Raw genomic sequence first — 17,500 nt, 5'->3', positions numbered from 1 at the left:
AAACATTTAGATTTGCCTAAAATCTTTGTCCTGTGTTTTATCATAATCATAATCAACTAACTAAAGGCAAAATCACAAAACAATTCAATGATCGTGACGTTACAAGTAAAAAGTATCGGTATCGGTGATACTGGCCCTGTATTTACTTGGTATCGTAGTAAATACATGGAATATATACGAATTACAGGGCTTTACTTCTCATAGTGACATCAATGCGCGAACGGTTCATGAAAACAGCCTGCATGGTCACGCATCTGCTGTTCCTCCTCAGCTCAAGGTGTGGAGGTGCGATGCTCCGTGGGACCAGTGGGGGCGCGGCACCCTGTTCGTGGTCTGCTGGAGAGGTTCGAGGCCGGTCCGGGCTGTGCTGCCAGAGAACGAGGAAACAAGGAAACTCACGTCATTGCAGTGAGGAGCGTAACAAACAGCCCCGAAAACAAGGTAATGACCTAACCCAAACTACGTTCAACACTTTAGTCCCTTTCCGACCGGAGGGATTTTTGCAGTTCCTAGAACATAACGTTCCTAGAAGCCTTCTTCTCTCCTCTTCCGACTGGAGGATTATTAAGTTCCTTTGACCACAGTTCCTGTAACTCTTTCAGCTCCTACTTCAGAGCAGGCTCTTTTCCCAGGAAATTGTCACAGCTCACATTCGAACCCTTGACCTCTGCGTCGAGGCATAAACCTCTCAGTACATGTGAGCCTGCTCTACCCACTGACCCAACCCGGCCACATTTGGCTTGTTTTATAACCTTTTACTACATGTTGTCAGTTTCAGGCCCTCATTTATCTAATCCTTCTTTTACACACACTGAACATGTGTGATGACTGGCTTTATAACTTCACTACATCACCCCCTCTGTCTGCAGGTGACGGTGTTGCTGAAGCCTTTGTTTCTGCACCCATCCCCTCTCAGAGCCCTCCACCTGCTGCTCAGCTCCAGGCTCCCCGTCACCTGGTGGCTGCAGGCGGAGAGACTGCCCCCCAACCTCCCCGTGCTGGTGCAGGTCAGTCACAATCTGCCCATGACTTCTGCGTGATATCACGTCCATTATGTCATCACCAATTCTTGTTTGATTGAGTGCACGGTCACCTTCGTTTTTGTACCGAGCCCCTAAAGAGACATGGGGAAATTATTTATTTTTTTTCTGGTGCGCACAATATACTTTCAAGATACTTTATTGTGTGCGCAGGATAATTTCTGGACAACCTACTTTCTGGTATGTGCTCACAAGAAACTTTCAAGAAACTTTCTGGTGCTCGCGAGAGACTTTTCTCTTAAGCACACGGAAGTATCTCGTGTCTACTGTAAGGCTAGCAAAATCACGCTAATGAAATACTGCTAACGTTTTGCGGCTAAAGTTAATATTTCACATTCACAGCATGAAATCGGTTAACAGTTACTGTATCATCTTTAGGTTTCTTGATGGCACTATATGCCCAGCACTTTCTTTCTTCACACTTTATTTTGTGGAGAAAAGAGAGAAAAGGAAAAATAATCAAAAAAAACATCTTAGGCTGTTAAAATAGTAAAATGTGGTTAACAGATTTTTGTATTTATCTGCTAGGTATCCTCAAACTCCAGCGTGCAGTCCCACACCCTGCGTCTGAATGTCCAGACTGTGCATTCGCTGCCTTTTGGTCCACGTGCGCTGCACCGCTGGGCTCTGAGACACCACGGCAACCTGTCCTCTCTGACATACATGACACATGGCAACCGAGTCTACATCCCGCTGGGAGAGGGTGAGCCACCAAGAAACCAAATATCATACTAAATTAGCTGGCTAACACTGGCGCATTTACAGTCCACATCCACTAAAAATGTCTTTAGTCGAGGACCGACCCGTTCTCACTCCGAACTCGTAAAATACGGACGTTTGGGCAGTGGCTGTCAGCGTCTGAAGCGACGCAAAAAGCGCCCTTCAGTGTGTTTGTAGAACGCACCGGGGAGAGCAGCAGCTACACGGGGTTTGAAGATGACGTAGCACTAAGAGCGACTACGGTAGAGAATAGTATGAAAGCCCGAAAATCCGCGTAGGGAGGTTGGTTGGGGGGCGGATGGGTCAAACAACACAGGACTTTCACCCAGGAGACCAGGGATCGTGTCCCACGTGTCATGTTTCCTAAACCCAACCGTCCCGTTCTTCTTTACCTAAACCCAACCGTCCCGTTCCTCTTTACCTAAACCCAACCGTCCCGTTCTTCTTTACCTAAACCCAACTGTCCTGCTTCTTTCTTTACCTAAACCCAACTGTCCTGCTTCTTCTTTACCTAAACCCAACTGTCCCTGCTCTTCTTTACCTAAACCCAACCGTCCCTGTTCTTTCTTTTACCTAAACCCAACTGTCCCGTTCTTTCTTTACCTAAACCCAACTGTCCCGTTTCTTCTTTACCTAAACCCAACTGTCCCTGCTTCTTTCTTTTACCTAAACCCAACTGTCCCGCTTCTTCTTTACCTAAACCCAACTGTCCCTGTTCTTCTTTACCTAAAACCCAACTGTCCCTGCTTTCTTTCTTTACCTAAACCCAACTGTCCCTGTTTCTTTCTTTACCTAAACCCAACTGTCCCTGCTTCTTCTTTACCTAAACCCAACTGTCCCGTTTCTTTCTTTACCTAAACCCAACTGTCCCTGCTTCTTTCTTTACCTAAACCCAACTGTCCCTGTTCTTTCTTTACCTAAACCCAACTGTCCCTGCTTCTTCTTTACCTAAACCCAACTGTCCCTGTTCTTCTTTACCTAAACCCAACTGTCCCTGTTTCTTCTTTACCTAAACCCAACTGTCCCTGTTTCTTCTTTACCTAAACCCAACTGTCCCTGTTCTTCTTTTACCTAAACCCAACTGTCCCTGTTCTTTCTTTACCTAAACCCAACTGTCCCGTTTCTTCTTTACCTAAACCCAACTGTCCCTGCTCTTCTTTACCTAAACCCAACTGTCCCTGCTTTCTTCTTTACCTAAACCCAACTGTCCTGCTTCTTCTTTACCTAAACCCAACCGTCCCTGCTTTTTCTTTATCTAAACCCAACTGTCCTGCTTCTTCTTTACCTAAACCCAACTGTCCCGTTTCTTTCTTTACTCTAAACCCAACTGTCCCTGCTTCTTCTTTACCTAAACCCAACTGTCCCGTTTCTTCTTTACCTAAACCCAACTGTCCCCGTTTCTTTTCTTTACCTAAACCCAACCGTCCCGCTTTCTTTCTTTACCTAAACCCAACTGTCCCTGCTCTTCTTTACCTAAACCCAACTGTCCCGCTTTCTTCTTTACTCTAAACCCAACTGTCCCTGTTTCTTCTTTACCTAAACCCAACTGTCCCTGTTCTTCTTTACCTAAACCCAACTGTCCCGTTTCTTCTTTACCTAAACCCAACTGTCCCTGCTTTCTTTCTTTACCTAAACCCAACTGTCCCTGCTCTTCTTTACCTAAACCCAACTGTCCCTGCTTCTTCTTTACCTAAACCCAACTGTCCCTGCTTCTTCTTTACCTAAACCCAACTGTCCCTGTTCTTTCTTTTACCTAAACCCAACTGTCCCGTTCTTCTTTACCTAAACCCAACTGTCCCGCTTTCTTTCTTTACCTAAACCCAACTGTCCCGTTTCTTCTTTATCTAAACCCAACCGTCCCGTTCTTCTTTACCTAAACCCAACTGTCCCTGCTTTCTTCTTTACCTAAACCCAACTGTCCCGTTTCTTCTTTACCTAAACCCAACTGTCCCTGCTTTCTTTCTTTACTCTAAACCCAACTGTCCTGCTTTCTTTTTACCTAAACCCAACTGTCCCGCTTTCTTCTTTATCTAAACCCAACTGTCCCGTTTCTTTCTTTTACCTAAACCCAACTGTCCCTGTTTCTTTCTTTTTTACCTAAACCCAACTGTCCCTGCTCTTTCTTTACCTAAACCCAACCGTCCCCGTTTCTTCTTTACTCTAAACCCAACTGTCCCTGCTTTCTTCTTTACCTAAACCCAACTGTCCCTGTTCTTCTTTACCTAAACCCAACTGTCCCTGCTCTTCTTTTACCTAAACCCAACTGTCCCGTTCTTCTTTATCTAAACCCAACCGTCCCGTTCTTCTTTACCTAAACCCAACCGTCCCGTTCTTCTTTACCTAAACCCAACCGTCCCGTTCTTCTTTACCTAAACCCAACCGTCCCGTTCTTCTTCACCTAAACCCAACTGTCCCGTTCTTTCTTTACCTAAACCCAACCGTCCCGTTCTTCTTTATCTAAACCCAACCGTCCCATTCTTCTTTACCTAAACCCAACCGTCCCGTTCTTCTTTACCTAAACCCAACTGTCCCGTTCTTCTTTACCTAAACCCAACCGTCCCGTTCTTCCCGCTTGTCATGGAAACGTAAGCCCACCCACAACCTTTTCCTTAACCTAACTGCGTCAAAAGTGACGCCAATAGTCCCGACCAAGCACGTTTAGATATGACGCTAACGGAATATTTTAGCGTCAATAACAATGCCAAAGGCACCTGACCAAAACGTCCGTAGTTTACGAGATGGGAGTGAGAATGTGTTGTGAGGACAGCCCTATAGTATAGTGATGATAAATGATATTCAATGCTGTCCATTTACAAAAGTTAAAATTATATTCACATTTTTACAGCCCCTCAGTCTTCCGTCAGGTTTAGTTAGTTAAAGTATTAGTTTGATATTTTGGGAAATACTTTTAATGATTCTCTTGTGAAGAGTTTTATGAGAAGATGGAAAGCACTCAAAATCAAAAAGTTTACCAGAAATATTTTTTTCCCCAAAGATGGTTTCTGTCATTTTAGGTAGTTCTGATCACGCTGATGTTTGTTCAAGTCTTCATTTTTCTGATAAATCAGTTTTTTTGTTAGTTATTTGATGCTTTAAAAACGGGGTGAAACGTCATGATTGACAGCTGGGATTGACTTGTGATTGGTCGGGCGGGTGTATGGGCGGGACTTCGATAGGGAGGAAGTGGAGATGCTTTGTCCATCTTGGGAAACAGCTATCCAGCTGCCACGTTTAGTTTTATATTTAACAGAGTGGTATCAATGTTCTCATCTAACTCTTTACAAGAAAGCAAATACGTAAACGCATTTCCCCAAATTTCAAACTAATGCTTTCACCTAAACATCTGTGCACTGGTTTGCTACTTGGCAGGTTTAAAGTGTTCATATTATGCTCATTTCCTGGTTCATAATCGAAATTTGAGATTGTACCAGAATAGGTTTACATGGTTTAATTTTCAGAAAACACCATATTTTTGTTGTACTGCTCATTGCTGCAGCTCCTCTTTTCACCCTGTGTTCAGGTCTCTGTTTTAGCTACAGAGTGAGACCTCTCACTGCTGGAACATCTTTGTTGGCAGTCGCACATGCTCAGTAGCTAGGTAAGGACTACATGCTCAGTAGCTAGGTAAGGACTACATGCTCAGTAGCTAGGTAAGGACCACATGCTCAGTAGCTAGGTAAGGACTACACGCTCAGTAGCTAGGTAAGGACTACATGCTCAGTAGCTAGGTAAGGACTACATGCTCAGTAGCTAGGTAAGGACTACATGCTCAGTAGCTAGGTAAGGACTACATGCTCAGTAGCTAGGTAAGGACTACATGCTCAGTAGCTAGGTAAGGACTACACGCTCAGTAGCTAGGTAAGGACTACATGCTCAGTAGCTAGGTAAGGACTACATGCTCAGTAGCTAGGTAAGGACTACATGCTCAGTAGCTAGGTAAGGACTACATGCTCAGTAGTAAGGTAAGGACTACGTGCTCAGTAGCTAGGTAAGGACTACGTGCTCAGTAGCTAGGTAAGGACTACGTGCTCAGTAGCTAGGTAAGGACTACATGCTCAGTAGCTAGGTAAGGACTACATGCTCAGTAGCTAGGTAAGGACTACATGAGCTAGCTAGGTCAGGACTACATGAGCTAGCTAGCTGTTTCTCCAACTTCAGTAGTACAAGGCAGGATTAGCTGGGAGACTTCTTCTAAACGAGCGAACACTTCCTCCTTTGTGTGGAATACCTGCAGAACAGGGACATGGAAGTAGTTCTATACAATTTATTTTGTAGATTAGGGTGAATCTGTGTGTGTTATAGCAGTATTTTGCCATTGAGAACGAGCTAGCATGCTAACGGTTAGCCCCCTAGGCCCATAGTGACGTAGAAAGCCGTGCAGATGTTGACCAGCTGACCCGGAGACTGAAGACAGGACACATTCAGAAACCGTATCTCACTCAGAACAGCATGGATGTTTTTTTTTCAAGTTTGTATGCGTGTGGAAGCACCAGAGACACAAAATAACTCCCCAAATCCCAGAAATACTGTTTTTTTTCACAAATTCAGGCTTATCTTCCCCTTTATACAGACACTCGAGGCTCAGGTCAGACAGATTGTGGAGAAAGATCTTGCAAAACCTTCTTCCCTCTTGCCTTTGCTTTGTCTCTATATATCACAGATCCAACGCTGCCTGCTGTGTGCCAGCTGCAGTCCATGTTCCTCTCTCCAAACTACATGACCTCGGAGCTGCAGCCGCAGGAAGTGCAGGGCTGCGCTGACGTGTCAGCGGGTAGGATCAGCCCTGAAGTCCATGTGGTCAAGCTGCATTCAGCGGGCTCCAGGCTCTGTGGGTGAGAACATGCAGCCTCGGAAAAAATCCTGGCAAGAGCATTTATGGCTGTAATGTTAAATCCTGTCTGTCTGTGTCCCTCAGCTCTCTCCAAGTGGAGGTGGTCATCTCTCTTGTGCCCCTGGTGGCTTCAAAGATCCAGACAGTTATTCTGATCCTCAGCAGCTCTGTGCCGGTCAACTGGGCCATTGTTGCTCCAGGTGTCCGGGGTCATGTCTCTGTTCATGTAAGGGCCCCATCTCGTCTTTGTATCTGAAGTTGTCATCCGATTTATATGTACAACTGACCTTGCACGGCAGCTGGATTCTCACAATATCACGTGAGAATCGCGGCATCCAACAAGTCATCCAAAACATACGATGATATGGGTAATTTATTCCTACCCTCTAATAAGACCCACAGGAGCGTTTCATAACAACCTCATACCTATATATGTTATATATCTACATATATAACCATAGAATGCAACGGTCACAGTTTTTTTCCCGTTCTTCTTTACCTAAACCCAACTGTCCCGTTCTTCTTTACCTAAACCCAACTGTCCCGTTCTTCTTTACCTAAACCCAACTGTCCCGTTCTTCTTTACCTAAACCCAACTGTCCCGTTCTTCTTTACCTAAACCCAACTGTCCCGTTCTTCTTTACCTAAACCCAACTGTCCCGTTCTTCTTTATCTAAACCCAACCGTCCCGTTCTTCTTTACCTAAACCCAACCGTCCCGTTCTTCTTTATCTAAACCCAACTGTCCCGTTCTTCTTTACCTAAACCCAACTGTCCCGTTCTTCTTTATCTAAACCCAACTGTCCCGTTCTTCTTTACCTAAACCCAACTGTCCCGTTCTTCTTTACCTAAACCCAACTGTCCCGTTCTTCTTTATCTAAACCCAACTGTCCCGTTCTTCTTTATCTAAACCCAACCGTCCCGTTCTTCTTTCCCGTTAAATGGTCACAGTTCGGTTATGTTTGGACACAAAAACAACTTAGTAAAGTACGTGGTTAGGTTTAGGGAAAGATTGTGGGTGGGGTTACGAATTGTAGGTGACTCAATTGACCCATCCATCCACCATCCCAACCTGCCGCCACAGATGTCTTTCATACTACTCGCTACCGTTTTTGCTTAAAGCTAGCCTAGAAATCTAGACGCCCCCTAGCGGCAGCAAATGTAATGTGCAGCCAGGGTCGTCTAGCAACTCTCCGTTGGCTTGCGAGCTGGAAAAACCAAACTCTAGTCAGGCCAATCACGTCGTGTATAGAGTCGGTGGGCGGGGCTTAACATAATGACGGCAGAGTTGCGACGGTTCTGTGTGAATTCCCTGCTACTTGAAAACAAAGAAGATGGCTGCTGCTGCTGGCGAACAGCAGTCTTTGGAATCGGCTTTTCCCGCGAGTCTGGAAGACTTGGAGTTAAGTCATTCTTAAAAAAGGAAGATGTGTTCAGAGTTTTGCCGACCAGATACGGCAAAAGTTTAATCTATCAACTAGCATTGCTCTGGTTGGCTATGAGTGCAGAGGGAATTTGAAAGACAACCGTTTATCCCGCCCCTCAGATTGAGCCCAGCCAATGGGGAGTTCCCAGACCCAACACTTGGATGTGGGTCTGGCTTGTCAGGCTAGCTTAAGGGTGCTTTGTGCGTTGACACTGAGAGCCACCAGACCAAGCGTCAGTTTCTGATCAGTTGGGAGTGAGAACCAAGTTGACAGAAACCACAAAGTTAAAGGAGAATTCCGGTCAATTTCAACACGTAGCTCTGTTGTTTGGAAATGTGGAGTGCTGTCAGTAGCAAAAAACAACAAAAACAATCGGTGCTGCCTACACCGTGTTATCCTCCTGCTAGCGTTAGCACCCAACAGGCTTAAACAGGGCAGGTTTTAAACCTGTTTTAAGCCTCTAAACATGCTCCAGATGTCATTACCAGCGCTACCCCATGTGCAGTGATTCCTTCTGAGGGAACACAGTGAATCTGACTGCTGTAGATGTGACAGAAAGGCATAAAAGTTGTGTTAATCCAGCCAGCACATAGCTCTGTTTATTTCCCGTTTTCCGGTCAAGTCCACACTAGTCGTTTGTCGAACTCATACAATCCAATATTCCAGTCAGATTCCCTGTGTTCCCTCAGAAGGAATCACTGCACATGGGGAGCTCTGGTAATGACATCTGGAGCATGTTTAGAGGCTTAAAACACATTTAAAACCTGCCCTGTTTAAGCCTGTTGGGTGCTAACGCTAGCAGGAGGATAACACGGTGTAGGCAGCACTGATTGTTCTCGTGTTTCTCGCTACTGACAGCACTCCACATTTCCAAACAACAGAGCTACATGTTGAAATTGACTGGAATTCTCCTTTAAGCCACAAACAGATAAAGATAAAGAATGAATAACCAACTGGGCATTTGGGTTTTCCAAATGTTGCATATTAAATTCTTGTCTTTTACTTGATTGATTAAAAACTTGTCATGATATCCATGTATCTGTCTTCTCTCTCTCTCTGAAGTCATCCAACAGTGTATCCCCACCTTACCCCCCTGAGCCTGGCCTGACCCTGTCCAGTACTCTGAACTCTGACCTGTCCACAACATCTGACCTTCTTGTGTGGGCCAATGAGAGGGGCTACACCAAGGTGACCTCATACACCGAGGCTGACCTGGCCAATCGCTTTGTGATCCAGCTGGCTGGGGGCAGGACAGGTCAGGACCCCTGTGTGTCTCTTTGTTTCCTTCACTGTGTGAGTGACATGAACGTTTCAGTTTTATTTTGAAATCCACCCTAGTTATTTTCTAACTTCCTTTATGTATAGGAGGATTATTTCCTTGATGTTCTTTGTGTCCCTTTTAAAGCTATAATTCGCGACTATTTTATATTAAAGCTATAGTGTCTAGTTTCTGTCGCCCCCATGAGGAATTCTAAGTAATGACAACAACACTGTTGACGCGTCCACATGATACAAGCCTTACGTGATCGTGCTCCACCCCCACCCCCATTGACGTATATATAATGGACCACCAGATCCCGTGTCTCTGGACGGAGACCAGTGAAGGACATTAGAAGCTCTTTCCCGGTGATGGCTGAGCGTTACTGAGCAGCCTCCAACTGAGCTTGAAGACGTAGATGTGACGTGAGCAACCTGTCTGAAAGTTGGAAGTCTTCTGGTAGCTGTGCCAAGAGAAATCTCAATCATTCCCAATCTAGCAGAGACGGAGAGCGTAGGTATATGTAAGGAGATAACATAGACACAGGCTCATTATTGATCACTAAAATGATAGTTAACATTAGTCATTACACTTAAACAGCTAATGGAAGTCCAAACTGCCTGAGAGCTTCTCCTGTACTATACGGTAACTCCTCTACTATGAGACAGGAAGTCTCGTGGTTATGACCCAATCGTTAGCCTATTGTTATAAAAACGTCTGCTACGGAGCCAGAACGTGAGCTACAAGGTAATGGAGCCTTTTATACATTGTCGTGTTTCTTTAGAAATAAACAACGGACAAATAGAGTCTTTAAACGCTTCAGATGTAAAGTTATTCGCTGTCAAAGTGGCGCCCAAATGAATGGGAGTCAATGGGATGCTAACGGGAAGTGATGGCTTGGTAGCATCAAAATGGCGCCATAGGAGCTACGCGTTGTGAGAAGAAGCTAACCCCCTTGCCCACCCCTCCTCCTTTCAGTTGCTAGTAGCCAAGGAGGACACGGAGGATTAAAACAACATGATGGACTCTTCAGAAGAGGTCATTATCTTCGCTCGATTTTCTGCATGGGAAAGTCGCTGGACGCCACGATCTTCTGAACATAGTCATACTGAGAAATACAGGTCGGTCAGTCATACTGACATTTATTTCATTTGTAAAGAAGAAGATAATGTAACATAGCGTGGATCTTCTGCATTTTCTGCATTCGCACTGCTTTGCTGGAAACGGATATGATCGGTGATAAACAAAATATTTAGGTGAATCATTGGTAAATAATATCGATTCTAGGGTAAAGAATTGTCACAAAGAAATCACGATACATGAATAGATTTCTTTCCCACCCCTAGTGTTTAATGTCTCCGCATGGCTGTCTCTGTGTCTCCTCTCTGTCTGTCTACCACAGACGTGGCTGTGGGGATGAATCCGCTGGTCGGGAGGCCTCCGTGGGCAGAGGAGAGTAGGCTGAGGGAGTGGCTGAACGGAGGAGGCAGACCAGGGGGAGACCGACAGATTTTCACGGTGCAGTGTGAGGACGGACACCTCAGCGTGAGCGTAGACCAACACATCCTGCAGGTCTTCATACCTCAATATTAGCTGCAGTGTTAAGATGTATACAGTTAGTAAAGAGAGAGAAGCTGTATAACACAACTTAACATATCCAGTTGCAGGGAGATTGGTTTGCAGCGAGGTCTTATACACAAAACACAAAAGTACTGATGGACAACAACAAGGTTCTTTACGTCATGAGTGCAAACAGACAAGCTATGCAATTCTCAATCTACAGGCAACAGTTTGGTACTATCTACCACAGAGATATTCAACAGGGGGTCCGGGACCCTTAAGGGATCCTCAGAGTTACTGCATGAGTGCCCCCAAGTTATTGTTTAATCATAAAAAAAAGTTAATCTGAAAATATACATAAACATGAGTCCAACATATTATTAAATCAAAGATACATCGGCCTATTTGTGATTTGTTTTTTAAATTTACACAACATGATGTATAAATATATGAATGTCAATAATTATTTTAATAGCTTAGTATTGTATGCACCACAAAAAGGTATGTGTAAAGGCTTTAGGCCAACCTACATGTTATTGTAGGCCCAGTTTAATATGCAACTTCATTTCTTACAGTATAAAGTAGGGGATCCCTGCTCATAATCCCGCATTTTCGTTGCAAAAAAGTCCCAAATATCTTAGCAGAAAGATGAAAAATGTTGCTTTTACGTCACACAAGAGCAGCCATTTCCCCTGCTGCCATGGGAATGTTATGAAGTGACGTAATTACGCGACGTGAACATCATCGAAAAGCTGCAAACCCCGCGATGAAGCCACGATGACACCACAGTTTTTGCGAAGTTCCCGCAATTTCATCGCATTTTTTAAGAAAACGTGACGCATAATCAGGGATTTTTGCCCGCAACAAGCACAAAAAAACTCCGCATTTTTCTGGAAGGACTGATCAGTCGGCTCCCGTCTCTCAAGAAGTGCATCAGAACACACCGAAGAGACGCCGACTTGAGCGTACGTTCTGTTCTGTATTGTCGGCCAAAAAATGAAAACTGGAAATGACGAAACATCTCTGTAGACCTCGTAAACACAGAGCATGCTGTCGTCAGTCCTTGTTTTCATCAGAGAGTGGAGATAGTAGTCAAGAAGGATCCTTGTTGTCATTACTCGCTGAACGAAAGAAAATACGATGGCGAGTAATAAGAAGATACTGGCGTTGTCATCTCCGGTTTTCACGTGCACTGATTCGCTAGTCAAGGGCTAGCACTCCACCAATCAGATTGGTCATTGAGTCCGACTGCCCACTGGCCGACCTTTTCCACGGCAGACATGTTAACATGTCATAGTAGGAACAGCACAGGTGTATTCAAACCCATTAATAATGGCTGCATTCCACTTAGGAGAGGTCCTGGTATTGTTCATGCTGACTCACTGAAATATCTCACTGGGACACTAGATGGAACTGAGCCATCGTTAAGGTGATCAATATCAGCTGTGCTTTTCCTACTATGACAAGTCAACATGTCTGCTGTGACAAAGGTCCATTCAACAAGTCAAATCGGCCAAAATGAAGGCCAACGGCTCCTCCTTCTGATGACGGCACGAACACACCGAACAGACTCGAGTCGCGACCTCGCCAGACTGTCCGATGGCCGATTATCGGGTTGGTGTGTCAGCGCCTTAAGGGGTCCCTGGCCTAAAAAAAGACCCCTGATCTACCATTTAACATGTGAATGGCAGCAGAAACACGCGTAGTAACATCCACATCAAAAAGTACTAGCAACTGATCACATGCCTAAGTGTGATATAAAAAGTGACAAATCCACAGATAATTATTACCAAACTCAGCTCTTTGGAACGTTTTAGTGTCGTTCAACTCTTATTTTTTTATTTATTTGAACGTTATGTCGTCTCACTATCAGTTCTTTCCTTCAGAGCTTGTCTGTCCCGGTAGCTGCCGTGACTCTACGAGACTCAACGTGCCAGGCTCAGTCCAATGGAAGTCATTTCCTGTTGGTGTTCCCAGTCATTTCCTGTGGCACTGAGGGTCTGCTCCTGGGACAGCCTCAAAGGGTGAAGTACAAAAACATGGTGAGTAAGACATTTGGACAGACATTGTTTAGAGATATAGAAAACCATTGTAGCTTTAATTCTTTGCAGTCTATTAAACCCAGAGTTAAAGTGCTCATATTATGCTCATTTTCAGGTTCATAATTGTATTAGGAGGTTATATCAGAATAGGTTTATGTGGTTTAATTTTCAAAAAACACCATATTTTTGTTGTACTGCTCATTGCTGCAGCTCCTCTTTTCACCCTGTGTTCAGGTCTCTGTTTTAGCTACAGAGTGAGACCTCTCACTACTGTAACATCTTTGTTGGGAGTCGCACATGCTCAGTAGCTAGGTAAGGACTACTAGCCAGTCAGAAGCAGAGTATGAGGGCGTGCCCTGACAGTACCTAGGTAAGGACTACTAGCCAGTCAGAAGCAGAGTATGAGGGCCCTGACAGTACCTACGTAAGGACTACTAGCCAGTCAGAAGCAGAGTATGAGGGCGTGTCCTGACAGTACCTAGGTAAGGACTACTAGCCAGTCAGAAGCAGAGTATGAGGGCGTGCCCTGACAGTAGCTAGGTAAGGACTACTAGCCAGTCAGAAGCAGAGTATGAGGGCGTGCCCTGACAGTAGCTAGGTAAGGACTACTAGCCAGTCAGAAGCAGAGTATGAGGGCGTGCCCTGACAGTACCTAGGTAAGGACTACTAGCCAGTCAGAAGCAGAGTATGAGGGCGTGCCCTGACATTACCTAGGTAAGGACTACTAGCCAGTCAGAAGCAGAGTATGAGGGCGTGCCCTGACAGTACCTAGGTAAGGACTACTAGCCAGTCAGAAGCAGAGTATGAGGGCGTGCCCTGACAGTACCTAGGTAAGGACTACTAGCCAGTCAGAAGCAGAGTATGAGGGCGTGTCCTGACAGTACCTAGGTAAGGACTACTAGCCAGTCAGAAGCAGAGTATGAGGGCGTGCCCTGACAGTACCTAGGTAAGGACTACTAGCCAGTCAGAAGCAGAGTATGAGGGCGTGCCCTGACAGTACCTAGGTAAGGACTACTAGCCAGTCAGAAGCAGAGTATGAGGGCGTGCCCTGACAGTACCTAGGTAAGGACTACTAGCCAGTCAGAAGCAGAGTATGAGGGCGTGCCCTGACAGTACCTAGGTAAGGACTACTAGCCAGTCAGAAGCAGAGTATGAGGGCGTGCCCTGACAGTACCCTAGGTAAGGACTACTAGCCAGTCAGAAGCAGAGTATGAGGGCGTGCCCTGACAGTACCTAGGTAAGGACTACTAGCCAGTCAGAAGCAGAGTATGAGGGCGTGTCCCTGACAGTACCTAGGTAAGGACTACTAGCCAGTCAGAAGCAGAGTATGAGGGCGTGCCCTGACAGTACCTAGGTAAGGACTACTAGCCAGTCAGAAGCAGAGTATGAGGGCGTGCCCTGACAGTACCTAGGTAAGGACTACTAGCCAGTCAGAAGCAGAGTATGAGGGCGTGCCCTGACAGTACCTAGGTAAGGACTACTAGCCAGTCAGAAGCAGAGTATGAGGGCGTGCCCTGACAGTATCTAGGTAAGGACTACTAGCCAGTCAGAAGCAGAGTATGAGGGCGTGCCCTGACAGTACCTAGGTAAGGACTACTAGCCAGTCAGAAGCAGAGTATGAGGGCGTGCCCTGACAGTACCTAGGTAAGGACTACTAGCCAGTCAGAAGCAGAGTATGAGGGCGTGCCCTGACAGTACCTAGGTAAGGACTACTAGCCAGTCAGAAGCAGAGTATGAGGGCGTGTCCTGACAGTACCTAGGTAAGGACTACTAGCCAGTCAGAAGCAGAGTATGAGGGCGTGCCCTGACAGTACCTAGGTAAGGACTACTAGCCAGTCAGAAGCAGAGTATGAGGGCGTGTCCTGACAGTAGCTAGGTAAGGACTACTAACCAGTCAGAAGCAGAGTATGAGGGCGTGTCATGCTAGCAGCTAGGCGAGCATTATAACGTGTGTTCCAAAGTGACCACGTTTGTCTCTGAAGTAAAGGCTGGACTACAATAGAGCTGTTTGGAGCAGTTTGTGAACAGTGTTTTCTGTTGGAGATGGTAAGTCCCTTTGGGGGGGACTTTGGGCTTTTTCACTTTGTAAACCTATAACGTGCACAAAAAAGATATATGACACAATAAAGGAAAGGGAAAAAGCCAAAAAGCATAATATGAGCACTATTTTACCAAAATCGATTTATTCAGTCCATAAAATAACCCATATTTTGCACTCAATATAAATAATGGGAGATTACAAAAGTTGATGTTGTCATTGTTCAAATAATTGACGTAAACCAACAGAGGCAGGGTGAATTAGAGATGGGGTTTGAGAAACTTAATGACTGAAGCTTTTAGAGCACAAGATGGAAATCAGGTCAAAGTTAAACAGGCAGTGGCTAAAACAAAAACACAAGGCACATAATGGACACTTATGTGAAATTATAGTAAGTGGAAGTTGTTCCCTGTGGGACTCGTGACCCAGGTCATCATGAGCAGAACAGCGCTGAGTTAAAGTCTAAAAAAAAGGGATGGAAGGATGGAGGGAGGAGGTCTCGGTTGGTTCAGAGGCTGGAAATTGGAAATAGGGAAGATACGGAGTGATTTCAGAAAAGTAAAGAGATAACAGAGGCAGAAGGTGCCCTCCTCCCCGGAAGAACTATCCACTTCACGCTACATGAACATGGCAAAAAACCTCAGTAAAGGATATGAGTTTTCTGTTGCACGACTAAAACTACTTTTGAACGTATACAGTTGTGTTCAGAATAATAGCAGTGTGTTTAAAAAAGTGAATAATGCTCAAAATCCTCTGAATAGCTTTTAATTCCATAATATCAATGCATTGGGAACACTGAACATTCATCTCCAAATCAAAACATGACCAGAAGTGATCAGGTTTGTGTTCTACCTTTACAGAAAGTGAAGAAAAAGGGGATTATGTTAGCCACTCCATAACATCAGTCTTGTTCATCTGGAACCAAGACTTTGCTCTCTTACTGGTGTGTTTTGGGTCATTGTCTTGTTCAAAGACCCATTTCAAAGGCATTTCCTCTTCAGCATGAGGCAACATGACCTCTTCAAGTATTCTGATGTATTGAAACTGATCCATGATCCCTGGTATGTGATAAACAGGCCCAACACCACAGTATGAGAAACATCCCATAACATGATGTTTGCACCACCATGCTTTACTGTCTTCACAGTACTGGGGCTTGAATTCAGTGCATGGGGGTCATTGGACAAACTGTCTGCGGCCCCTAGACCCAAAAAGAACCATTCTGATCTCATCAGTCCACTGACTGTTGCTCCATTTCTCCTTTGGCCAGTCCATGTGTCCTTTGGCACATTTCAACCTATTCAGTACATGTCTTTTTTTCAGCAGTGGGACTTAGCGGAGGCTTCTAGCTGATAGCTTAGCTTCACATAGCCTTCTTCTGATCCTAACAGTACTCTCAGGTAACTGTAAGTCTTCTTTGGTTTTCCTGGAGCTGATCATTGGTTGAGCCTTTGCCATTTTGGCTATTCTTCCATCCATTCGAATGGTAGTTGACCGTTTTTTCCCACGTCGTTCAGGCTTTGGATGCCATTTCAAGGCATTTGAAACCATTTGGGCTGAGCAGCCTATCATTTTCTGCACTTCTTTATATGTTTTCCCCTCTCCAATCAACTTTTTAATCAACGTCCGCTGTTCCTCAGAGCAATGTCGTGGAACGACCCATTTTGCTGAGTATTTCAGTGTGAAATGCTCTATAACCAGCATGCACAACATTTGCTTCCTTCCTTCCTTAAATATGGGCCATAACTGACACCTGTTTCTTCACAGAATCAATCACCTCACTAACTGAACACAACACTGCTATTATTTTTAACATGCCCCTCTCAATTACAGACTCAGTTACACAGAATGAGCAGCATGCATATGATGACTGTTGGCTCTGTTGGTTTTCTATGACTGTGACTATGAAATATCACTTCTACCAAAAGATTTGATTTATGAGGTTAGTGATGTTGGACTGCTATTATTTTAACTGTACATCAAAACAAGTTCCTTCCCGAGGCTATTTTGCAGCGGCGCCGTGGCGCTTAGCCCCGCCCAAGATGATTGTGATTGGTTAAAAGAAACTGGACTAGCCAGACCCTCCTCCACAGCGCTGTGGAGGAAGGTCTGGCAATGCGAGACTATCTGCATAGAAATGCAATGCAGAATGTTATTGTACACCATTATCTCTCCCTCTTCTCCCTCCTCCCTGGCAAGGTGTTATTATGGAGAGACGAGCCTCAGGCCATTCTGGCGCTCAATGAGACAGAAATGAAGTCCAAAAATCCACTCGCCATACATGTGAGTAACCCTTTATACCTTTGTTTTAGTTACTCCATTGCTCATGAAATATGTTAACATGTAATCTCTTGTTTCTCATCTCAGTTCAGCTGTTCGTCTGGAGTCCCCGCTCTGCCCAGATCTGCCAACGGTGATGATGTCGATGTAAACAGTTCTCAGGCGGGGCTGCTCCCCTGGGCACCCGAAGGTCCGGGGCCTGATCCAGGACTGAGCCACCTACCGACACCCAGACACAGATCCGGGCCTTTTCTTATTTTGAGGCTCTTTGTCACCGAGAGCTACGAGCAGAGGCGGATCGGCCC

General features: G+C 45.1%; 1 protein-coding gene across 1 annotated transcript in view; it reads left to right on the top strand.

Annotated features, from left to right (window-relative positions):
* engl (endoglin, like) overlaps window positions 1-17,500 on the top strand; it is a 28,898-nt gene that overhangs the window by 8,966 nt on the left and 2,432 nt on the right. Inside the window, exons 5-14 of the mRNA XM_078270458.1 lie at window positions 272-441; window positions 870-1,007; window positions 1,569-1,743; window positions 6,421-6,592; window positions 6,676-6,817; window positions 9,080-9,272; window positions 10,678-10,847; window positions 12,722-12,877; window positions 17,115-17,198; window positions 17,283-17,500. The exon at window positions 17,283-17,500 is cut by the window's right edge and continues 37 nt beyond it. Coding sequence (XP_078126584.1) covers window positions 272-441; window positions 870-1,007; window positions 1,569-1,743; window positions 6,421-6,592; window positions 6,676-6,817; window positions 9,080-9,272; window positions 10,678-10,847; window positions 12,722-12,877; window positions 17,115-17,198; window positions 17,283-17,500 — 1,618 coding nt within the window. The remainder of the gene's footprint in view (window positions 1-271; window positions 442-869; window positions 1,008-1,568; window positions 1,744-6,420; window positions 6,593-6,675; window positions 6,818-9,079; window positions 9,273-10,677; window positions 10,848-12,721; window positions 12,878-17,114; window positions 17,199-17,282) is intronic.

Source organism: Sander vitreus, chromosome 15 (genome assembly GCF_031162955.1).
Source record: "Sander vitreus isolate 19-12246 chromosome 15, sanVit1, whole genome shotgun sequence".
NCBI classification, from domain to species: domain Eukaryota; kingdom Metazoa; phylum Chordata; class Actinopteri; order Perciformes; family Percidae; genus Sander; species Sander vitreus.
Note: the sequence above shows the minus strand (reverse complement) of the source record. Positions and strands in the feature narration are given on the sequence as shown.